The sequence below is a fragment of the Diadema antillarum genome, unplaced genomic scaffold, assembly GCF_040938485.1.
Source record: "Diadema antillarum isolate AM-2024a unplaced genomic scaffold, OU_Dant_1.0 scf00000081, whole genome shotgun sequence".
Classification (NCBI taxonomy): Eukaryota; Metazoa; Echinodermata; class Echinoidea; order Diadematoida; family Diadematidae; genus Diadema; species Diadema antillarum.
Genome location: NW_027270970.1, coordinates 1109887 through 1135907, shown reverse-complemented (window position 1 = coordinate 1135907; position 26021 = coordinate 1109887). Strand labels below are relative to the sequence as shown.

Here is a 26021-nt window from a genome sequence, read left to right as displayed (position 1 = left end):
TTTGTTTTTATGGTGATAAGTCATTTAATTGTCCACCAGAAAACACTGATGAAAGAAGAACATCGATTTTCATTCAATTCATTCATATCAAAGTCGATTCAAATCCAACTGACAAGCATACAAACAATCGGTAGGCACTGTAACAGATACCATGTTGAACATCGACAAACATCGGATAAGTCGAAGAAAATTCGACGTACGCGTACCTCGAAGTTCGCGTACCTCGAACCAATTTCTTCAGTCCCGACTACTTCGAGGTATCCAAGGTTGACTGTAGTTCATAATATTTGACTTTAAAAACGATCTTAAATGAATGAGTGAACTAAATTATTCCCTTATCCAAATTCATTCCAAGAGTAATTCTTGCTATCACATTTCACTCTGTCTCAGGTCCAAGGACTTTTGCTGTTGCTGTGTTATTTGTATTATTGAATCATAAGTCATCCATGAACTTTGTACTCAAACAAAAATCAGGTACGTGGCAACACTCTGTAAAATGACAATGAAACCGTTAATGATTATAAAATCATGATAGGTATAGTCATACCCTGTTTCTTCATTTTCTAGTTTCAAGAACGCTATAATCTTTGCAAAAATCAAGTTAACACAATATGTCATAAAGATTGTGCTGATATTAAAATCATCATGAATACAAAAAAAAAAAGTAGAGAAAATGATAGTCCTTAGGTCTTACATGAGAGTAACATTCCATAGAAACAATGTTACATTCATGGTCCCTCTCACCTTCACAGCCACATCATCTGGTACTGGACTTGGTGCACTTTCAGTCTTAGAGCGGCGGTCCAGCGAGCCATAGCCGTTGCTATGGTGATTGGACTTGTCCTCATTTTGTAAAAGGGATGCCTTCTCACTGGATGATGGCTGACGGAAATCTACAGCTGGCAGCTAAAAAGCCATCAAATTTTGGGGTGAAAAAGGTGGGAATTACTTGATACTCAATCATAACAACAAGAGCATTGTTAATGTTACATGGAGGACTATGACTAGGACTACTGTAAAAGTGGATATTTTTGCGCGACTAATTTTTCACCCCAGCCAAGTAAGAAGAGTATTGAAATTTTTGATTCCACAAAATCAAGACAGTAAGTACTGGAACATATGGCATGCAAAAATATTTGCCTGCTTTTATTTTCGAACTACTTTCTAGTTGTGCGTAAAGTGCAAAAATTTCCACACTAACAAAATTTCCACTTTTACAGTATGTGGTTATCTTTGCTCTGCTCTCTCATTCACTAGTAAATGACTCTGGCAGTTAAATTTATCAATTTTCATTATAGAAAAAAAAAAGAGTGCCATTTGAAATTCAGGTAGCCATCTCAAACGAGTTGGAGAGTACTCTTCACTATTTAAAATCTACCAAGTCTCCATTTCTTTGGAAGCAAACAATAAATAACTCCACTGGTGCCTAACTTACACAGAAGCTCCAAACTCACCTGTCCATTGTCATGGCCATAGCCGTCAGTCTCCTCTCGAAGGTTTTCAGCAAACTCTGCTGTCTCCACCTCAGGCGCCATGAAGAAATTGAGTAGACGGTTGGAGCTGACCACAGCATTGACCATAGTGGCCAAAGTCATGGGCAGCAGAAAGAGTGGGATGGTCAGTTGGTTGAAGAAAGAGAGTGAGGAAAAGGCAACATCAGGGGTCAGGGGTTTCCCTGTCAGAAAGGTGTAAGTCCCAAACGACTGTGAGATGGGGAGAGATACAAAGAGAAAGATATTAGATTTCTTGCCAGGCTGCATGTCAACATACTTCAGAAGAATTTAGATTCCCTTCACATCTACTCCACTATGAACCAAAAAAATAAACAATCTGCAAAATCTATTACAAGCATTATGTGACCAAGGTATGCATAAGTACATAGGATCAAAATTCGAGTAGAATCTGAATCAACACTATGCATGGTATAAGAAAATTTGATACAGTAACTTGCAAAAATGATTTTTTTTTTGTCCGCAGATCAAAACTGTGGTGGCATCTTGGATTAGTAGCAACATACAATGAACTCATTTTATGTTGTTTCTTCATCTGTTTCAAAGTTTCTGGTTATTGACATTTTTCCAAATTCATCATGGCCTGTTCATTTCGGTACTTGACTAATTCACTTTCTCTCGCCATGACATGTTTCTATGAGGCACAAACTTTGAAAATATTTGAAAGCTTGTGAAAATGGAAGATGGAAACATGATTGCTCACATTTGAAAAACTAATCACTCAGGATGTAGCAAGTTTTTGAGGCAGTTTATATTCTTTCAAGATGATATTTTTGCTGAATTGTAAACTTACCACCAATGTGACTAATATTGGGCCAGCTGATGTAATGAGCACTGGAGAAAAGACAAGGTCAAAGAAAGACAATAATAAGACATTCAAATGCACAACAGGTGACTTGGAATCATTCCATCTAATACTGTATATGAGGTTACTTTGATCTATCCCTTTACTTTACAATGGGGAATTTCAGATCTCTTGCTGTATATCTCTACCACAATACCCACTTTATCAAAACACAAAATCCTACAAGCAGTGCTTCTCAAGTGGCAGCTCCTTCCGCCACAGCAGAAGAAGAAAACCAAGAATGTCTCATCTTATCTACATGAGAAGAAATGACACCGGCCTGAAGAAGATCTATTCCTTCTTTCTGTCTGGATACACACTGAACATTACATCATTTTAATACCACGTTGAAGATAGCCTGATTTTGCTACAACATGCCTTTTCCATAGACACCTGCCTGAGTATACTTGGGACTCGTCCTCAGCTGGTTAAGGCAATACGACATTTGCTCCTGTGACAATTGCTCCAGTCTCATTTTCTGGAAGGACTTGGGGTGAAGGTATGGGCTGCGATAGGGTTTTAGGTTAAGTCTGATGTGAGGATTAGGATTAGGGCTACGGTCATGTTTGCGGGTAGCATTCATATTTGGCGTAATAGTGTACAGATAGTTCATGAGAGCATTTGTCAGAGGAACAAATGTCATGGAACCATCATTTACATCTAGCTACACTCTGCAAAATTCAAATCTATCATCAAAAAAACAAAATCGCAGAGAGAAAGATTGTCTAAAACTGTCCATTCTTACTAGTAGCCACAATATTGCCATTAATCTTGAACATGGCCCAGAGTTCGTTAACACGAACAGCTTCAATAGCCTTGCAGTAGAGTTCTTCCCATCCATAGAGTTTGAGGAGTTTGATTCCCTGAAGCAGCTCATTGGAAAGCTTCAACCGCTGGTCTGACAGAAGCTGGGGTAAGAGACAAGTATTGTGGACCATTATAGGAAACAATACAACGCTTTGAATTTCATGGATATACTGCATACGCTGTTATTTTCGCGCACAGATATTTTCGCAAATGGGATAAGGAGGTCATAGACATTTTCGCGAGACGCTGTTTTCGAAAATTGATGGCGACGCTAATTTAAATGCACTATCATCCAAGCACATCAAGACATTTTCGTGCATTGGTAAATCTGCAATCCAACTGTGATTCGTGAAATTTGCGAAAATTAAATCCTTGTGAAGATAACAGCTAATACAGTACACGTATGAGTATAAAACATAATATGTGACTCTGCACCACAAAACAAACAAAAAGTCGCCAGACATGAATTTTTAGTTAAGACTATATTCTGAAGAGCAGACTTTAAGCTTTAAAATGATGTATAACTCAAATAAAATGGACTCACCTAACCTATCTAAATATTGGAAAGAAAGCACAAACTCAGGAAAAGTGTGAACTGAGAAAAGAGGCTCTGAAATACAGTGTCTATTCAAGCGCGTAATCTTTACCAAACCGTGCTGGCTGTGCGATGAATGGGACAAAAAACAGGAAGTAAACCACCCGAGTAACAAAAATGAAGGGATTATCAAATTAAACTGAAATTAAGCATGCCTCATTAAGACATTCTGTCCATAATTAATGCTAACTTTCAAAGCAGTAGCACTATCCTTTCAAAAGTTATTAGAGTTGAAAGTGAAGAGTGTGTACAAGGTTTTTCAGAAATGAAATAGGGACTCTAAAGACACACCTAAATACACTATTCTACCAAAAATATTCGAGATAAACTGCTAAAAAAAACCCACTTTCCCGCCCGTTTTATGATCCCACATTTTAGCATAATGTAAAAGAAGGCTTGCTATTTCAGAAAATATGAAAAAGTCAATATCGGCTAAGTTGACCCATTTCACTTATTTTCAGTCCTCACGCAAAATCAGTGTGTGCGACTTTTTGTTCGTTTTGTGGTGCACGGTCACATATATCAAGAGAGAGATACAGGCAACTCTCGTTAAAATGATGTCCTCAAGGGGGTGTTTCATAAAGCTGTTCTTAAAGTAACGAAACGACTTAAAAACGAATGTCACACATGTCACACATGTGCTGTACTAATCAGAATTTCAATAATTCAGCACAAGAAATGACCAACAGTCCTTCTAAAGTCGTTCGTAACTTTAAGAACAACTTTCTGAAATACCCCCTAGGACTGGCAGTTTTCTTTCGTTATATCGAAATTGCATTATATCCGAACAAAAAAAAAGTGTGTTCAGATATCTAGAGATGATAACTTCAAGGCTTGAACCTAACTTTGTTGTTTCCAAAATTTTGTTATAGCAATGTTGTCCATAACAGGAGTGCACTGTAAACACATGGACAATAGTGACACATTATTGAAATATCGTGATTAGATGTCCTAGGTGTAAATTTACTTTCAGATTGATGACATGGGGTGTATATGGAAACTTATGGAAATTTCACACTCAACTTTGAACATTAATTTCAGCTTCTATGGGCTTATATTTGCTTTTCTGTGTTGAAGGTTCGAAATTTGATTAAACTGTAGTTAATGATTCATCATGGTGAAATCAGTTTCAATATCTGCCTAGTTTCTGGGCAAACATATGACAATATGAGTTATATGGACATATGTCTAAATCACAGGAACGGAGAATTCTTACCAAGGTCTCTTTCTGAAGTTTGGACATCATACCAGCAATCTTCATTTGGAAGGGGAGGAGGACGACAAACACTGCTGCCCCAATTAAGGCTGACCAACCAAGCTGTTGATACAGTAGAACCAAGGTGATGACAATCTGTTGGTAAGAGGAGAGAGAGCATTACATCATGAAGGCATACTCAATGTATGTCTGGGTTGATATAAGCACACACGATGGCTATAAAGGGTCAAAGATTGAGGAATGTTTGGATATATATAATCCATGATACACGAATTAACAGGAATTTGCGCTTCATGATCACACCGTTCATTAGTTCACCATTACTCTACGCTGCAGAAAACACAAAATGCGATATCACCTTGTGTTTGTAAAGTGGACTCCCACTATAACATAGTCCCCGTGGCCAGAAGTTTTCTTTTGTTATATTGAAATTTTGATACATTTGAACAAATAAACACAGAAAAATACAGAGAAAATAATGTTGCGTCGTGAATGTTAACTTTATTATATCCAGAATTTCATTATAACCGTGTTCGTTATAACGGTAGTGTACTGGATGTCTTTCCCTGACCTGGAGTGGGATGGACCAACAGTAGTGCATCATCTGGAAACAGAAGAGCAGCGACATGGCATCGGTAGACATGTGATTGGTGATCTGTCCCATGGTCATCATACCTCCTGTTGTGGCGTACGTCGAAAGGCGCAGCGACTTCTCATACACCATGGTCTTTGCAAAATGAACGTTTGATTTTCAACAACAAAAAACATTTCAGATTAGCTAAGACTGAAAGAAATACGGAAAACAGACATAGCTGCAAGGAGGAATGACAAAAGGAATTATCATTCAAAGGGCCCATAACAACTAATTCCAGTTCTGTGTCTATAATGACTTCTGCAGAAGTAAGAAGTCTTTGCATATTCTGGAATTGATTACATCAAATGTTTTTAATAATTAGATTTTCTTCATTTTTTTAATTTTCTTCACTTACTCAACCCAAGCCCTCAAAAATCTTACACTGTATTTGTTATTTATGACAGATGTCATCCACAGTAAAATCAGCTGAAGCGAGATTAACAATCATCATACACAATATCATACAACCAGGAGCATCAGCTCACTTTATAGCAAGATATGTTTCATAATTCCACACTTTTTCTTCACATACTCTCAATCATAGAACATTTACAAATGGCAATCATATTATCAGTCATGTAGTCCCTGAGACATGTCTTGAAGAAGTCTTTGAAATATGTCAACTAGGTTTAAAAGAATGTGATTCACAGAATTCTTATGCTTCCTTCATTACATCTTAAGGAAATTTATTGTTATCTTATTATTATCATTATTATTATTATTATTATTATTATTATCATTATTATTATTATTATTATTATTATTATTCTTATTATTATTATTATCATTATTATTATTATTATCATTATTATTATTACTATTATCATCATCATTATTATCATTATCATTATTACTACTACTACTACTACTATCCACAATAAATCTACAGCCAACCCTGTGTACTTCTAGCAATTAATATACAGGGATGTTGAATTGGTTCACTGCCTACTGGCGCCCTCTCATGCTGGTCCTCACCTGTAAGGCTGTCCTGACGTGCAAACTTTCCAGGATGACCATGTGGTAATGAGTCTGAAGACTGACACATTTGATTGTGGCTGCCAGGAACATGACTCCAACCAGGACAAAGCCATTGGCAAAGAAATGGCTGAAGGATATAAACCCTGCAGGCTGATAAAGACATTTAACCATGATGTCATAATAGCAATTTCCTGTTTGGTAAAACAATCATACTACAAGTCTCTTTCACAGCATTTACCTTCCTGCAATACACACGTGTAGTATAAATGCAATAGACCGGTTTACTAATGATATGCATAATGACGTCACACCCACGCGATCCTAGTGATTGTAACTAAGTCGGGCAAGCGAAATAAGCGCGGACGCGCACGCCACACTGTTTTTGCGTTCACGCGTGTATTGTTTACGATCGTTACTCGCTGCGGATAATTGACAACTTTTGTTTGCTATAATCTTGCTTTGTGATGGCATCAGCTTCAAGTTCTAGCCAAAGTTCGAGCAAGCCATGGAAGGATTGGACAGTTAAGGCATTAACTGAGTATTTGAGGGATAGAGGTGTGAGCACAAGTGGCTACAACAAGGAGAAACTCATCAAACTAGTGCAACTGCCGTAGCCGATTTGGGTTTGCCCATCGATCCCGACCTCTCCCGGGCGGACACCCGCCGGTCACTGCAGGAGAAGCTCGCTCGGGTAGGCTGCTCGTTCTCCGATCCTACCAAGCTCGCTGGGTTTACATCCAACTCTGAGAGTATTCCAGATTTTGGACTCTTTGACGTGTTCAACTACCTGATCATCAATCGGACTGACTAGGACCGGAAAAGCTAAAGGGACACAAGTCATTTGAGGACTACCGTCTTTTCACGGATGGGAATGTTTCAAGCCTGAGTTCAATGAGGTTTCGGACATGAGCCCTGTTTGTGTTTTCCTTGGTGAGGTTAGGCCGACGCAAAAGGACCGGACATACCTCAACAAACCAACGTACCAGACCTGGGTCGTGATGAATAAGTCAACGGGGGAAATAGATGTTGCCTACTGCGAATGTAAGGGAGGGTAGGTCCATCATTGTTTTTGTTTTTAATGTTACGTCTACGTCTAGATCTACTCTAGATCTAGTCTATCTAGGGCTAGGCCCCTAACTGTTATTGTTAATAGAAAAATAGGTCAAAATCGTCATTCTATTTCATGAAGTCTAATCAGTCTGAGTCTAACTTTAAAAAATCCTTTGAAACATATTGATTTTACAATCAATCATAATGCTTAAAATCATTGAAGTATGAAGTGAGGCGGTCATACTGTTGCATGTTCCGTAGCAGCAGTGTTTTCCACCCATTTTGAGAACTACTGAAGACAAAATCGAAACTATAGTCCAAATTGCGTTTGATCACAGCAGAATTCTCCCTCATCTAAGGTTGGGAATTGATTTAGAGCCACAAGAAATGCCAGGAGGTAAAGTCAAAGTTGATGCATCGCACACATGTACACAACATACACGTAAGTCTACATGAGGGGACGTGCCGGGGACACCTGCAGCAGCCGACGTTGCAGGCTCGTATCCTTTGTTTGCCCGAGGTTGCGGCCATGTGCAAAATTAAAGATCTGTGCATATATTAGTAAACCGGCCTATTTGGGAAAAACAGTATTCTCCATGAAACCTGAGCCCTGCATTTTTTCTTCTTTTTTTTTGGGGGGGGGGGACTGAAAAAAGACCAAAATACTGATTATTTAGTCACACTCAGAATATAATTTTACGTACATTTTTGTATCAGTATTGACCTAAAAGCAATGGACATTTTGAAGAAAGATATAAACTACTATATATATATGGAACATTTGTTTTTAAAGCATCAAAGAGGTTGTGGTGAGCCATGCAGTATTTTCTGTCACATAAGGCATGACACCATGTAAAAACATCTAAAACTGCAATATTGAAAACTATCCTTTCCCGAAGGTTTTTGAATCCTAATAAAGCATCTGTACGGAGTATATTCTACTGGTGCCAGTGCACCTAATAATTTCATACCTTTATAAAGAAAGCATGCAGACAGGCAGGTAAACATATGTTTGGGATTAAACATGCACTTATTGCTGATAGGACTGAGAATACTGAAGTGGTTTTGGTTACACATTAAACTTGACATGCACCAAGAATATGGTAAGATGATGATGAGTCAGAGTAAACGGAATGTATTCAGCATACTGCTCATGATGGTTTTTGGTAAAGTGAGTCAACAGTTTTACAGTGTGACAGGGCACTGAAGCAGTCCTCTAGAATCTAACACAATATCTTAGCAGACCTTCATTGATAGAGATCTAGCTGTCTTACTGAACAAATGATTCAGCATGAAGTATGATATAATTGATGCTAAAATCTTACACTTTTGTTTCCATTTCTATCTTTATCATATGAAGGACTATACTGTAGTACACTGTACAGGAACAGAAATCACTTTGCATGGACATACAATATATTCTGAGATGATGCAGAAAACCACTGTCACATGACACAAAGAAAAAGACAAAATGGTCATAGTGTGCCTGAACTATATCATGCTACAATGTATATTTCCCAGCAATTACAGGACAAAGGGATTTGCATTTTCTGAGGTGCTTCTCACGCTCTCATGAACCCATGCACTATTGAAAGCACTCTATGCACAAAATAAGAAAGGTATGCATGTAGCTTGATTGTTTTCTACGATCCTTTCACACAGGGCAGTGCTGAAGGCTGTAATGGGAGACTTGTGAGCCAATAGCACCAAGTTATCCTATCTAATTTGCATACATGTGATGATTTGCATATATGTAATTTGCATACAGTGTACATGTGACCATGACTCATCTTCTTACTTCTTGAAAACAAATGGAGCTATAAAATCTTCTTAACTCACCATCCAGTCCCAGTAAAACTTGTATTGTTTGGTTTGTTTGATCACTTCCTGTAATAAAGTCAACTGGACCCTGGAGAGAAATAGAAGAAGTTCAGACTCACCTCTACATCCCCTGAGGGATACTGTAGTTCAGTGACGTAGAGAGTGATGGCTCCAACACACAGGGGTCCGATGTACCCCATGGCATCTCCCACCAGCTTCACGAGGCCAGCCCATATGTTTATCCTGCCGTACACACTCAAGTAGACTCTAAACATACTGGGCTTCTTGCCCTCCTTGGCCTTGCTTTCCTGTCATTTTTAGTAGAGAAGAATGGACACGGTGATTGGAGTAAGGCAATTATACACAGTGTTTTCTGTATAAAGAGGGTGCTGTCATTACTGCGACCAAACATCATGCATTTGTTTCTCTCGTCAAATTTCTTATTTTTCGCCAGTACTGACCCATATGTGTGCAATTTCTCTTCTGTTGATGCCTTACCTTTGTTGTTGTTATTGGTGTTTGTGTTACCAATTTTTATGATAATGTGAATATAGTCTGTTATTTATTTTCGGGGGGGGGGGGGGTTGTCAATATGAATCAGTTGTTGTGTAAAGTGTCAGTTTGTTTCATTTCTTTTCTTTATGTCTCCCTGTAAAGTTGTATAGCTGTAACGTTTGATGTAAACCAAATATGGTTAGTCTTCGGACTTTTCTTTGGTGTTTTTTTAATAAAACCGAAATTGAATTGAAAAAAAAAAAAAAAAAAGTGACCACGATCAAGAAAAGGATCTCACATATGACAGATAACTTGTGTTTTTTAAAAACAGTCTGCAATAATTGGCCGAAAATCAAAAACCCAGTCTGGTTAACAGTGACAGTTGGAGGTGAAAAATGATCATCAGCTATTTTGTAACTCGTACATGTATGCACTATCCGGTATGTAACTGCAAGGGTCATAATGCTAAGGGCACACAAATTTGGCCTATCAATTTCTCATGTATCTTTGATGGTTTCATCAATGATCCAAAATAAATTACTAATATTGTAACATTTCCCTAGGTACAATTTGATATGGATAGCAACAATGCAAGTGATTGTGTCTCACATAGTGAACTCATTTCCTGGGCTTGAATTGTTAAAAGACCACTATGGCCATACATGTAGCTCTGGAATTTCATCTCAGATATCACTTTTTGTCCCTGAGGTATCCTTGGTGCTTTTTCTTCCAGAACTTCTTTTCAAATGCTGTAGATGTAAACACAAGTGGCCAATAGAAAAAAAAAAAAAGCCTGGCCAATAGAAAAAAAAAAAGCCTTGCCAAGAATAATTCTTGATTTAACCCTTGAATAACTTTTGTACAAACTTCAATACGGTGACAAATGGTGATGCATTCAAGCAACTAATATGCATATTTGTAAACCTATTTGCCCATTACCACGCATCCATTTTCACTACAAATTGGCATTACATCTTAACCAAAGGTCTTTTGTCTCCTCGAAAGCCTGGTGTACATTGTACAGACAGCATCCTGTGGACTTTCAATGGCTATATGCATACAATTCGTCCTTGTGTTAATAATACACTGTACTTTGGGCAACCACATTCCAGCTATTCACACAATCTTTGAAAAGGAAATTTGTTGTTCCTCCTCTACTTTTTTGATCTTTTCTTTTTTGTTTTCACACTGTGTATACACTATGTACGCCTTTAAATGGAAAAGATCTAACCTCCTTAACCCGTTGAAGACGAGTCCAGAGTACACTCTGGCAAGTGCCTATGGGAAATGCATGCTGTAGCAAAATCAGTCCATCCTCCTCATTAGGCGTGTCTTCATCAGCCCGAAGTTTCAAAATAGCGCGCTATCTTGCGGTTACCAAACTAGTCCGATGTCAAAATAGCGCGCTATCTGTGTAGTGAAGACGCAGATAGCGCGTTATTTGATCGGGAAAATTTCCCCCAAAATCTTGGTCTAGTTCGTCAACTAGAGCGCTAATTCGTGAAGTAGCGCGCTATCTTGGGGTGCGTCTCCATCAGCCCGAAATTTTCTTGATCCCTCCACGCTTCTGGTTAGCCAGCTGGCAATGGAAAGCGCATGTACAAGCAGCTAGTGATTGTGTATAGTACATTACACGCTCGGTGTATTCCAGGATCACATGTGTGTACTAATAGGCCTACTGTTGTTGTCATCTTTAAAACCAGGGAGGTGATTTCCCTCACCTCCCTATTAAAACTCAGTGAAGCATGCTAGCTGTTTTTTTGTAAACTTCTTCTTCTGGTCCACTCTACCTTAGCTGAAGATTCTTGCAGATTGTGTGCATTTTGGATTTGTTTAAACATTGCAATTCGTTAATTTCATATACGATGCCTCACTGGACAGAAGAAAGAGTAGCGTTATTAATATCCCTTTGGAGAGAATTTGCTGTACTGCTCACCTCCCTGGTTGTAGAATCGTACATACGGTGATATAGGAGATTTTGAGCGGGGAAATCCACTTTCGAACCGCGAGCCAGGCAGAGTAATATTGCAAAGTGCGCATGCGTCAATTTTCGGACTAATTTCCCGAAGCAGGCTGTTCGAGCTGATGAAGACGCACATTCGCTGTATCGGGCTATTTTCTAAGACCGCAAAATGTCCCGCTAGTTTGAACTTCGGGCTGATGAAGACACGCCTAATGGGTTAAGCAGTGTTTGCTACACAAAGTACAATTCTTGGCATACGTTTTTTTCTTGTTTAAGACAAGCCTCATAAGGTATCCACTGTTGTTTCTTCTCCTTATTAAACTTCATAACCTGAGTCTAACATCATTATTTTGCTTAAGTTGTATGCAATTCTGAAAAAAAAAGAGTCTGTTAATCACATTATAATTGAGACTTAGCTAACAGTATCATGATCTGACACATCACTAATGACTCTTCAAACAATCCATATTGGACTCTTACACTGAGAATGGACTTTTCTACAGACAGGGAAATGTCAATGACTAGATGTAAAAGTGAGTGAATATTTACATACTGTGAATGAGTGAGGAAAACATGCAGCAACTCACTGCCTCTGAGGGCTGGCCAAACCACAGTGCACCATAAGAATGGTTTGTGTGTTTAGAAAAATCCATAGCTAGGGCAATGTTGGTTTTTTTTTTTTTAATTTGTGTGAGTATGTGTGTGTGTGTGTGTGTGTGTATGTATGTGTATGTGTGTGTGTGTGTGTACATGTGTATGTTGTGTCTTATCTCTCTCTCTCCCCATTTCACTGCTTGGATTTAGCAAATATGCTGCTGCCCTGTTCTCTCCATTTTTTGGTATTAATTATTTATTAATTGGTACAAAAATGTAGCTGTTAAAGTATTTCATACAGTACATGGACTTTGCATTGGGTATAAATCATCACAAATGACTTGATGTGAATACCTGATCTGAGACTAAACTTGATTGTTGGTATACACATGAAAATTACACGTACAAGAGAGTTATTTGAATACAAAGAGTCAAATATTGACAAGTCCGTTTCCTCCAAAGTTTGCATTGTTTCATTTGCTACGTAGCTCCTAACACTGGTAAATTTGTACATTCATTTGTGTAAGTGGAGAAGGATTCAGACTGGTTGGTTGTTTCAGAGATCACAAGATAAACCTTTGACTATTTGTTGTGTTTTTTAATCTGTAAAGCATGGTACAGTACTCACACGGGCAAATCTGCACTGTAATAGGATTGCAAACAAACGCATGTTTTTCTTTGGGTGCAGCATTGATTTTTATATTCACTCCTAGCAGGGAGGTGCTCCTAGAGAATGCAGCACACAACCATGGATGTACAATTGTACTCATTTAATAAAGTACCATGGATGTACAGTAGCTTGTATGCATGCACAGAATAAAAATAAGACATTTCACAGCTTATAGAAACTATTTTTCAATTTAATGTGTGTGTGTGTGTGTGTGTGTGTGTGTGTGTGTGTGTGTGTGTATGTGTGTGTGTGTATGTATTAAAGAGCATTTGCATTACAGGTGATCCTGCTAGTGCTTTAATCTGGTATTGTAAAGAAAATTATATCTTAACAATGATAGCCCCCAAATTTATCTTCCATTTGTTTCTCAGAGAACTATATCTTTTGCTATCACTTTGATATATACAATGAAAAAGTTTGATGTAATCATGGTAAGATAATTTGATCAGGGATTTTGTATTGCACACTCAGAGTTTTGGTGCTGCCATCACTGGGTGAGAAGACTACTATGAGGTACTAAAGCTTGTGACATCACATACAAACTAATGTAAAATGATAAAAAGAAAATATCATGAAAATTCTAGCATAATGATAAAGCACTTGACTTAGTGATCTCTATCAGAAAGCAGGCAGAATTATTACCCTTGACATACTGTACATGTGTATTCTAGTAAACAAGTTGAGGAAATAAAGAATGTCCAAACTGTTGTGGAATTCCTCTTTCATTTCCTTTATTATATTGCTGTACACACTGTAATGCTACATTTTGTATGTGATGCCAATAACTATTATGGTTTGACAGCATCACATAAGTCTTCCCATCAAGCGATGGCTCCACCAAAATGTTGCTTTAAGAATTCATAACTTTTAAATGAATGGTCTATTTTCCCTCAAACTTTGATGGTGTGTTCTGCTCACATTAAGCATTCTCTCACCCATATGTATCAGTTTATTTTGGTTTAATGTAATAGAAACAAAGGCATCATGAACATACTGTGTATAGTAAAGAATTAGTCAGTGGCAGATCCAGAGGGGAACGCACCGCGCACACGCCCCCTCTTTATTTGTTGTTAAAACGATAAAAACAAAAAGAAAAAATGAGATGAAACTCAGAAGTACACTAGAAATATTGTTTACCCCCCCCCCCCCCCCCCCCTCTTTACGGAATTCCTTGATCCGCCCCAGGTAGTTTACATTCATTTTGTCAACACTATGATAAGAATTTTAGCAATCTTTATGATGCACTCATTCTGAACTTTCTAATGAAGCAACTGAAAGAGAAACTTATGCTGAAAAGCCTTTGACAGTATTAAGAAAAAAATCCCCCCAACCAATATTGTGGATGTTATTCAACAACCACTGCACAACACATTCACAATAGACAGTATAGACTTGAAATCTGTGGCACTTATTGCTATTAGTATAGTGACTGACTCCATATCCTACATGGCTAACCACTCATGGTCAACTTTGGTTGAGTTTGTAAATTGTACCTCATTGTGGCCTTGCTTTCTGCCCTACTTCTTTGTCACGGGTGAAGAGTACCAACACTAGCACGTTTCACTTGAATAGTGTGAGAGAGATTGGGACAGGGAGGTGTGTCTCTCTCACGCCTCCCTGCTCACAACAAGGCAGGCACAGCATACAATGTACACAGCACCAGGGTCATACAATGACCAAATATCAGGAAAGTTACATACCAAGTATAACAGACTTTAACCAGGCTGATTCGAATCATTTGAGAAGAAAGAGTGTTGTGTCACTGCCAAAGCACCAAACTACCAATCATTTTGCCTACAAACTGTAAAATTTGTACAAATCACTGAGAAATGTTAACTCACTTTATATCAGTTTGTGGTAACAATCCCCAATGAAAATCTACGTGCACTGAACAATTTTGTTCCTGACATCTTTCAGCTTGGGTTATAAATTGGAACTGTTGTCATTTCATTGTCAATGCAATGATGCCAAAGCACAAGTCTATGACACTGATTACATGTTACAGCTCAGGGCTGCCAACTCTCACGCATTGAGCATGAGACTCATGCATTTTGGTCCTTTCTCACTCTAAAACTTTATTTCATTTGCATGCATTTCCATTGATCTCACTCATTTTGACTCCTAAATTATTATTATTATTATCATTATTTCGTTTTATCTATACAGGGTGGCCCTGTCAGTAATCAAGTACTGTTTTCCAGGGGGCCCTGTAAACACATACATACAAGGTAACAATCACAAAGAATAACATTAACATGTAACACAATAGGTCTACATCATACAGACCAGAACTGTTCATAATCTATGAGAAAATAAGGAATGAGACTAAATGTATCAATTTGCAACGAGGATGAAAAAAAAATACTGACTGGGTTTCTAAAAAAAAAATGAACCTTCCATAATAAATATAAAGAATATCATAGGTATCAAAATATACGTGCCTGAAAAAGTACACAACCATTAAATTCTGTTTCTATCAATACATGTAAAATCAATAACTATTATCTATACTAATCTCTTATTTCACTTATACATTATCATATTATATACCTCAAAATTCTCCATTCATTTCTTATAATAAAAATCAGTTATAAACAACATCAATCATCATACAGTATTCAACAACACAAAATTTGCTTCTTCTACCTCCCAGTGTTGCCCCATAATATGTGACGCCACAAAGGCAATGACGTCATCACCATGTCTGTCCACTTGTCGAACCAAAAACAAAACAAGGAAAAGTAGAAATTACGCGGTGCGTAACATATGTCCCCGCCGGAAGTAGCATTTTGTAACAAAATGTGCAATATAGGTAAAAAATCAAGGTCAAAGGTCAAAGAAGTCAAAGGTCAAAATTCTGTGTAGAAGTTTTGAAGCCCTCACCTAGTGCCATCACATAAAGCAAATGGAATCGAAATTGGGTTAGAAATGGCGAAGGAGTAGCATTTTGTAGCCAATGTACAATATAGGTCAAAAATCAAGGTCAAAGGTCAAAGAAGACAAAGGTCAAAATTCTGTGTAGAAGTTTTGAAGCCCTCACCTAGTGCTATCACATAAAGCAAACGGAATCGAAATCGGGTTAGAGATGGCGAAGGAGTAGCATTCTGTAGCAAAATGCACAATATAGGTCAAAAATCAAGGTCAAAGGTCAAAGAAGTCAAAGGTCAAAATTCTGTGTACAAGTTTTGAAGCCCTCAACTAGTGCCATCATATAAAATGAACGGAATCGAAATCGGGTTAAAAATGGCGAAGGAGTAGCATTTCGTAGCAAAATGTACAATATAGGTCAAAAATCAAGGTCAAAGGTCAAAGAAGTCAAAGGTCAAAATTCTGTGTAGAAGTTTTGAAGCCCTCACCTAGTGCCATCACATAAAGCAAACGGAATCGAAATCGGGTTAGAAATGGCGAAGGAGTAGCATTTTGTAGCAAAATGTACAATATAGGTCAAAAAATCAAGGTCAAAGGTCAAAGAAGTCAAAGGTCAAAATTCTGTGTAGAAGTTTTGAAGCCCTCACCTAGTGCCATCACATAAAGCAAACGGAATCGAAATCGGGTTAGAAATGGCGAAGGAGTAGCATTTTGTAGCAAAATGTACAATATAGGTCAAAGGTCAAGGTCAAAGGTCACGACTGAAATTCTGTGTAGAAGTTTCAAAGCTCCCATGTAGTGCTATCATATAAAGCAAACAGAATCAAAATTGGCTCATAAATGACAGAGAAGTAGCAAATTGAAGATTTTGATCACACACGGACGCACACACGGACACACGGACGGACGGACGGACGGACGGACGGACGGACACACGGACGGACGGACGGACGGACACACGGACGGACACACGGACACACACACGTACGGAGCCCGTTTCATAGTCCCCTGCTCGAACTCGTTCGGCGGGGACAATAACCCTAATTTACTGCACAACCACAGAGCTGACACTGAGTTCCACAAGGTTTGGGCAAAAAATTACAGCATTGGCTTATGGGAGTCTCACTCTCAACTAGTTTCCAGTGTTGGCAGCCCTGCAGCTATACATGTAATATACAACGTGTACCATTATGTGGGAGGAAAAATAGAAGAAGATCTGATTTAGTATCATTTTAAAGTTGACAAATCATGCCATTGCAGATAATGTACTACAGATTGTACCGTAGGATCCAAACAGTGTCGTCAGTAATGTCAGGTCACTGATGCTTTCAAGTGTAATGGATTACTGGCAATGACTTTAATATGGTGCGTGTGTGTGTTGGGGGGGGGGTCTTTCCAATGTATACTAAAAAAGTCAAATAAAAATATAGCCCCCCCCCCCCCAAAAAAAAAAATAAAAATAAAAATAAAAATAAAAAAATAAAATAAATAAATAAATGAATAAAAAAATAAAAATCAATAAATCAATAAATCAATAAATAAATAAATAAATAAATAAATAAAAATAAAAAATAAAAAAATGTTACCAGCAAGTTGTAGGTCTTATTGAAACAATTTCCTGACACAAATACACATGTGTACCAGCTAAAATATTTAAATGTAGTCTCCGGAAATACAGAGTAGGTATATATAAAGTTTTATTTTCAATTGCATGACCTCTAAATATAGTTTTTCCTTCATCTGAATAAGAGTCTAATAGAAATCTGAATCTACTTCTGCAAGTGTAAAATAGACTGTACATACAGAACTCATCAGAGGACCTTCCCACAGAATATCAAGGAAAAACTTATTGCCTTAAGGTACAGAATACTGACATAAATGATTCTAATGATAATGATAATCATAAGGAGATGAGGCCCACTCTGCCATTTTCATAAATCATTTATTTCTTGGACGATAATGAGAGCAACTATCATTACAGTATGAATGAATTTTGATCATTTGTTCAGCATTTTTTCCATGATTACAATCTTTAAAGCAATCATTGTCACTCCCACTGCTACCATTCACACAATGCATACATGTCCATGCTCTGTCAAATGAGGAATGTTTTCATTCATTTTAATTTCGTGAATTCGCGAGAGCCGAGTTTCGCGAAATTAACGCATGCTAAAGATCTTGTCGACACTATATGCATTGAATGTCAAGGCAACTTGCGAAAATTTCATGCTGCGAATATAAGGCGGTTGGCGCCCATTCGCAAAACTTTCATGCCACAAAAATATACATTTATACATACCTCTAGCTCTCAATTCAATTTGTACAATTCATTTCAATTCATTTATTACATTCTCACTTTTCTTCCAACAAAATATACCACAAAGTAAATCAGGAATTCTACCATAAGCATACACATGCTGATCCCCAATACCTGCAGATCCCCAAGCATATGCTGATCCCCAAGAAGATATGCTTGGGAGAAACAAAATACCTATACATGTAATACCAGGGAAGTGTTTTATGAAGGATTTAGACCGAACTTAAAGTCATGCATACATGTAGGCCTAAGTCCCCAAATCATGCGTAACTCCAACAGTCATGTGTAACTTTTTGCATAGCTGTAAATCCTGTTTCACAAGGCTCTAAGCCATGCGGAACTTTACGCATGATCTAAAACCATGCAAAAGTTTAAGTACGTTAGACTTGGGCTATTTCTGAAGAGTGTATTTCACTGTGAAGACTAAAATTCAACAGCCAAGATCAAATCATCCTGTTATTTTCAACTTTTCACCAAAGTGAGGATATTTATGCTACCACAAACAATTTGAATAACAATTACTGGAATTTCATGAATATGAACCTTAAATGTGGAAAATTAAATAAATCTACACTTCACAAACTACTCAAAAAATCATCGGTAGACAACCCCAAACTCATAAGCTACCCGGTACTGTACACACTGTAGACACCTATAGCGAGGATGCTTTTCTTCTTTTTTTTTAAACCCACTGTACCAACTACAGATCACAAATACATACAATGTATTATAAAAGAGTATGAAGATGTAGAGTATTTGCAGTACAGTAACTACATACATTTGTACATGTTGTAATGTAGCTTTCCAAGACCGTACAAAATAAATCTGAAACGATAGACTTTCACAGACACACAGCAATACTGTAAAACGAGGAATTTTCGCGTGCATTTTAATTTCGCGAATTTCGCGAGCGCCAAAATTCGCGAAATTAAAATGCACGCAAAAGCTTTTGTCTACACTACATACATTGAATGCCAGAAGCAATTCGCGAAAATTTCATACCATGAAAAAGGCTGTCGGCTCCAATTCGCGAAAATTTCATGCCGCGAATATATCATGTTTTACAGTATGTGACTGCAAGGATGCTATTTTTCACTGGGTCACTTCCATAGCAAGTCTCATCATTCAATGTTATATGCAGTGAAAATACAAATTCTGTTAGTTCATTTTTTTTTTTTTTCGCTCCTAGTGTAAATTATACCAGATTTGAGTAATCATGCATTTGGCAGAAAATGTACACATACACTGTACAAAAGTTTTGGTTTCATAGTATTCACTGAACTGATATCATATGTACACAACACCTTTCTATACCCATCGTGTATAGGGACCACTGCAGTACACTGCAAAATTGTTCTCGGCCACATGGACAATGTTGATGTGTTGCAGTATCATGCACAGCCTGGATCTTCACAAGATTTTTTTTTCTTTTCTGTAGACTAATGTAAGTTTTTAGTCCAGAACTAATGAATCAATTAAGTGTGTGTGTTTGGGGTTTTTTTTCCCCCTTTGAGACTGCTTCTGTCCCAGGAGATGGAAAGTGATTTAATTTCCCTGACCATATCACACAGGGTGTTTAAAAAGATGATACTTATGACTTTGTGCAAGAAAAACTTAACGGGGGAAAATGAGCAGACTCTGTGAATGACCATCCCATTCCATGAACAGTATCATACTATATGCTGGCCACTGTATGGTATGATGGCTTCCTGAATACCCCTACCCTGGTGTTTCAAAAAGGACTATGATTTATAAGCAGCTTCTGGACTATAAGCACAGGGTTTGCATACAGACTGTAATGCACCTATAGTATGCCTGGACTCTTTACAGCAAACACTGAGCCTACTTTGTCTAAGGATTCCTTTTGTTACTGTGCATACAATGGTTGTGGCTCGTGGGTGGACTTTGCATAATTACTAAGCACTGGCGAATAGTCAACATAGACCGAATATTTTGCTGGACTTTGCCATTACAGGATGTGCATAAATCAAACACATAAACATGTAGAAAACAAAATCACTGTTAGAACACATTTTCATGTGACAGCTTTATACCAACCCTGAAAAGTAAAGTAGATGTTCAAAGCCAAACAACTACTAGCTCTGACTGTAGATATCTAGGCAACACAGAGCATGAGTCAGCATTATTCAGTATGATCATGACTACAATACTGAGGTTCAACCGATCACAACAGTCGTGAACTCATGTTCAAGGCCTTTGGAACTTAAATATTCGTTGCCAGTACATCAACATGATAAATGTTAACAGCTAACATAGCTCATAAATGACATATCAATGAAGATAAACTGTATATTCTTGTTCAACAACTAAAAAAAAAGACATACCTTTTCCTTTTCAAATGCATCTCTGAATTTGTTGTGGTTGTAGTTTGCTTCATGGGTGAGCGGCAAAGCTCCCAAGTCACTCATTTCCAGGGGGCGTTTGTAACCAAGTCTCAACAGCCAGTTCAACCACCAGTAAGTTACCTGGATTTATGTGAAAAAGAAAATATTTTGATACAATGGTAAAATCTTTCTCTCAGTTGCATACATGTAATCATAAAGAATGATTGCACATAGGCTGAGAGCACAAATTATTACTTTTATATTCTCAAATTGACATTAAATGTTTCAATGTTTCAGGTACATAACATCAATGAATTTCATATCAACTCCTTAAAGGACAAGTCCACCTTCATATACATAATGATTGAGAGAATGCAGCAATATTAGTAGAACACATCAGTGAAAGTTTGAGGAGAACTGGACAATCCGTTCAAAAGTTACGAATATTTTAACTATCTGCGCAGTTACTACTGGAAGATAAGACTACTACAGTGTATGATGTCACATGCGTACAACTATATAAGGAAAATAAAAAGAGAATTTCACAAAACTTTACTTTTTGAATAAAGTGCATATTTCTTCGACTTGCTACTGACGTATGTTAAGGGTAATATTATTCCCCCTGCCTTCTGAAAGAGAGAAGTCGAGTGTTCTTTTGTTATGCGAGAAAAATGGGAATATGTCGAATTTTCTTCATTCTTTCTTTATATCGTTGTACTCATGTGACATCACAAGCTATAGTAGTCTATTCATCCAGCCATGACTGAGCAGAAACTTCAAAAATTCATAACTTTTGAACGGATTGTCCGATTTTGCTCAAACTCTCACTGATGTGTTCTACTAATATTGCTGCATTCACTCAACCCACATGTCTATGATGAAGGTGAACTTGCCCTTTAAAGACTAGTTCTGAGTATACTTGGGCAGTGTCTATAGGAAATGTGTGTTAAAGAAAAACCAGCTTGTCTGCAATGGGTTGAATTTTTGAGGGAAAAAAATATTATTTTGAAATTGAAATGCATTAGGGCCCCATTTCAGTACAAACAAATGTAAAGGATATAGCAACTCTTGCTGGAATAGTAACTTCCAATAGCAACAGCCAATCAGGAAGCTGGATTCTTGTCGTTACTATGACAATTGCCATTCCAGGTAAAGTTGCTATCATATCAACTTATGAAATGGGGCCCTGGTGTGCATGCTGTATAGAAATGAAAGAACATTTTTGATACTGGACTCTGTCACATGATATCCTTATTTACTGACACTGATGATTAAAATAAAATTAAATAAAATCATAACTAGTGTTCGGAAGCTTCTTTGGAAGGATTGTACTGCCAATTAATCAAAGTGATTCTCACCTGAGAGAGCAGGTTTACATTCCAGTCCATGTAGTACATGTCCATTCCCTTCAGGTCTCTAGGAAGACCTTTTTCCCTGCCTCCATCACAGCATCCACACATCTGAACATGGCGGGAAAAGAATATCGCTATGCTAGAAGCTTGTTACTAAAATCACAACACAATACCTTCTTCATAATGTAAATTAATAACTCTGATTTTGATATACATAATGTCAAAAATTGGCATACTATAAAGGCCTCACAGAGAGTGTTCACAGCTAAAAAAGCAGTCTAAACAATCAAATTTATAAACCAACAAAGTAATTACACTGTACAAAGATTGAATGACAAATGCATATATATGCATTGTTTAGGGGGATGAAAATTATAGCATATCATTTCTGGACACTTTCACCATTACTGAAATTTTGCGGGGAAAAAAATTTGAGTTGTAAGCATTTGCAATATAAACTTTTAGGATAATTCTTTTTTTTAAACAATTTTTAATTTCAAAGCAGGCTGAACAGGTCTTTCAGACTTTGTACCGTACTACAAAATACTTAAAAATTCACATGTTATATATCATAATATATTCTCAACACAGGACTTACATTGACCCTGACAATGTTGAGCTCCAAAATGAGGATGAGGCCATAGATAACGAGAGTGAGGACGGTCAGGTCAAATCGCATGACATCATATCCTGTTTGGCCCATACTGATGAGATTAAAGAGAACAGCCACCTCTCCTAGAATGGCCACAACCCAGTAGAAGATGAGGACGAGAGACATACTAGCACACTGCCATAATTCCATGTTGTGGTAAAACACCAGTGAAACAAAGGCTGTGACAAAGGCCAGTATGGACGGCGTGTAGAAATGCGGCTGCGTTGGCTGACCAACAAAGAGCTCATCGGTCAAGATGCCCTCTGCAATGGAGGTCAGGTGCGTGATTGGAAGCAGGAACATGAGAATCCACTTGAAGGTGTGGCCGTCATATCTCAGGAGGTATCTGGTGTTGATGTTGCGGAACCCTGTGCAGCAGCCCATGATGAGCAGCAGCAGGGAGAAGATGAGGAGAAAGGCGGCATGGGGCGTGGCATCCAGGGCGTCTGTGAAGCAGGTGTTGTTGGCTATGTGGTCTTCATTCCAGGCAAAGCCATGGAAGAAAGCCAGATCAGAGCTGTTGACCCCACAGAACCACTCCCATTCGTCTGCTCCCATGGTTACCACCCAGTCTAGAAACTGATGGAAATACCTGACAGGATACAAATGAAATGATCCTGTATGCCCTCAGACACCTCATACAGGTTAGAATTCATTTTACTTTAGATTGACTGCATTTAAGAGACGACTTGACATCAGCCTTTATGGTAGTTTGAAATTCAATCATTTTTTCCGACAGTGTACTAACGGCTGCAAACTGAACTGAAGCAATGTGAACAGCAGGGATTGACCCCAAATTCCATCATGTTACAGCTACACAAAAAGTGTGTAATAATAATATACGTTCAGTCTGTAATATACAGTCTACCTCACATAAAATGAGCTAAAACTAGTAAAAGACATACTGTGTACTTCTCAGGCAACTGTGCACTTTACGGCCCTACTGTAAAAGTGGTTATTTTCGCGCGACTAATTTTTCGCGCTTGGCCGGGTAAGAGGAGTTTCGCATGTTTTTATTTCCGCAGAATCAAGACACCACAGGTACATATGGCAAGCAAAAACATTCGCACGCTTTTATTTTCGCGCTAGTGTCTGGTTGCGCGAAATGCGCGAAAATTTCAACACCGCGAAAATTTCCACTTTTACAGTATATCATCTGCCACTTCTAATATTACTATGGAGCAAAACAAAAAGAGATAAATTACTTAACACAATAACACATTGTCGTAAGCTGAAACTTGAAAGAGCTCATGCTCTAAAGTTTTGTGATTCGTTTCCTTGACGATAATCATGTCCTTGCCAGAGAAACTGTCCTTGCTTTAGCTATCCCTGATTCCATGTTAACTAACAATTAAAGAGTATATTGCAGAAGAAAGCGACCAGAATGCCGACTGTGCCGGCTCAGTCATACTCATAAACGACGTACCTGTACGTAGGTTACAGTGTAGCCTAGCCTAGCGCTAGCAGCAGCTAAGTCGTTCAGCTCCAGCTAGCTAGTCACCACAGATACAGGAGAGGGATAACAGGCGCAGGCCACGGCCACGGTGCAACAAGCAGCACAGCGGAGGCTGCCCCGTACCTATGACGTCGGACTGTGGTTAGGATCAGAGGAACGCAGCTATAGCTATCTGGCAACAGCCAGCAGAACAGCAAGGCAACTCCCGATCTAATGGGTGAAAACCACGCTCAGAAGACAAAGTGCAGTGGCATGGGGAAGTCGAAGCTCGTACACGTACCACTACTCACTGAATTATCAACATTTTACAGCTCTTCTTCATATGTGTATCCACTGGAGCTGGAAGTATCGAATGCAATACATCATTTTGCCGCCAGCGCGCTGTTTATCCCCGTTCTAGTACCACAAGCATACTGTGCATGCTGCTTACGACCGGATCGCAGAGACACAAATTGCGCAACACAAAGCGTCGAGTTGGTCTGCATGCTAGGCTGCGAGCGTACAAGGACACTCGAGAGTGTTCACTACAGAGATGAACGTGACTCAGCAAATCGTTTGAATAGGATATAATTATGTTTAGAATATTTCCAGACGTGTTTCTCAGTTTAGGCCTGCAGAAAGAGAACAAGCAACAAGTATATCGATACAAGGCAGTGGTGGCGGATCCTGAATCATGCTTAAAACAAAAGAAAGAAAAAGAAAAAAATGGGGAGGAGGGTGGCGTGCGCCTCCCTTTCAAGGAATTCCTGGCACCGCCCCTGCAAGGGCCGTTGCCCCCGGCCCCGTATGTAGTGATGAAAATGACGGGGGAGGGGGTGGGGCGGGGTCAAACAAAAATTTTGTTATCCCCTAATTATTATTAGGTCTATTTGAGTATCTGAATATAAGAACAACCCAAGTCCATGGAAGACCATTTCGAGTAAACTTTAAAAAACTTCATATTTTTTTCTATTTGTCCAATAATATTCTATTTAACTGTGATCTGACGGGAAGGCAACATTGTATATACAAATTAGAACATTGAATTATTATGACAATTAACATTTACATTAATTGTGGAGAGGCCATTTTGTGTGATGGACTTGGGTCGTTCTTTGAATCATATACATGATATTCTGCTATAGGAGATGAGAGAAGGATGAGAGAGAGCGCTATAATATGAATGTAAGAATGACTCAAGTCCTGGCATTCTTACATTCATAAGATTCAAATCATTCATATTAAGGTACTTCCGGGGGTAATTAGGATTTATCATTTATACACAAGATGAGTCAATGCATAAGCTACATTATTTTCCATGCCAAAAAACTGAATTTGGCCAAAAATTGGACTTGGGTCGTTCTTATATTCAGGTCTTCATCTTTCTTTTTTTTCTAAATTCCTCATGGACCCTGGGATAAGCTTATTATTCCCTTCCAACCAACCCCGGCCCCTTCCCTTTCATAGAATGTAGTGGGGGAAGTACAGTACAGTAAATACTGGAACTGTCAAAGATCCCTCACATGGGAGGGAACCGCCCCCCCCCCCCTCCCTCACCCCTGCTCAGTCGACCCCCTCCATCCATAGGTTACACGACTAGGTAACATTTTCAAGTTTAATCAAATTCAAATTTAAAGGAATTTTCTTTCTCTTGGAGTGAAATAAATCGTACCATGTTTTCTTAAAATTCACAAATAACTCACTATACATTAATACATTCAACATTTCAATTTATCGTTCAAAATAGATAGGACCTAGGGCCTATAGTGTGTTTACATTTCCATTAGGATATAGGCCTAATCAGGGTCATCAGCAAAAAGGGAAAATTTCAACATTTTGGAACAATTCGCTATGTCATTTACATAAAACAACAG

General features: G+C 38.2%; 1 protein-coding gene across 1 annotated transcript in view; it reads right to left on the bottom strand.

Annotated features, from left to right (window-relative positions):
* Positions 1-23278, bottom strand: part of LOC139717744 (ATP-binding cassette sub-family C member 9-like) — a 55108-nt gene extending 31830 nt beyond the window's left edge. The window contains exons 1-11 of the mRNA XM_071629248.1: positions 22659-23278; positions 22067-22168; positions 20709-20849; positions 9576-9764; positions 6583-6735; positions 5545-5700; positions 4974-5108; positions 3101-3263; positions 2305-2345; positions 1455-1703; positions 745-906 (exon numbers count right to left, since the gene is read on the bottom strand). Of these exons, the coding sequence (XP_071485349.1) occupies positions 745-906; positions 1455-1703; positions 2305-2345; positions 3101-3263; positions 4974-5108; positions 5545-5700; positions 6583-6735; positions 9576-9764; positions 20709-20849; positions 22067-22168; positions 22659-23270 (2103 nt within the window). The 5' untranslated portion in view covers positions 23271-23278. The remainder of the gene's footprint in view (positions 1-744; positions 907-1454; positions 1704-2304; positions 2346-3100; positions 3264-4973; positions 5109-5544; positions 5701-6582; positions 6736-9575; positions 9765-20708; positions 20850-22066; positions 22169-22658) is intronic.
* Between the last annotated feature and the right edge of the window lie 2743 nt (positions 23279-26021).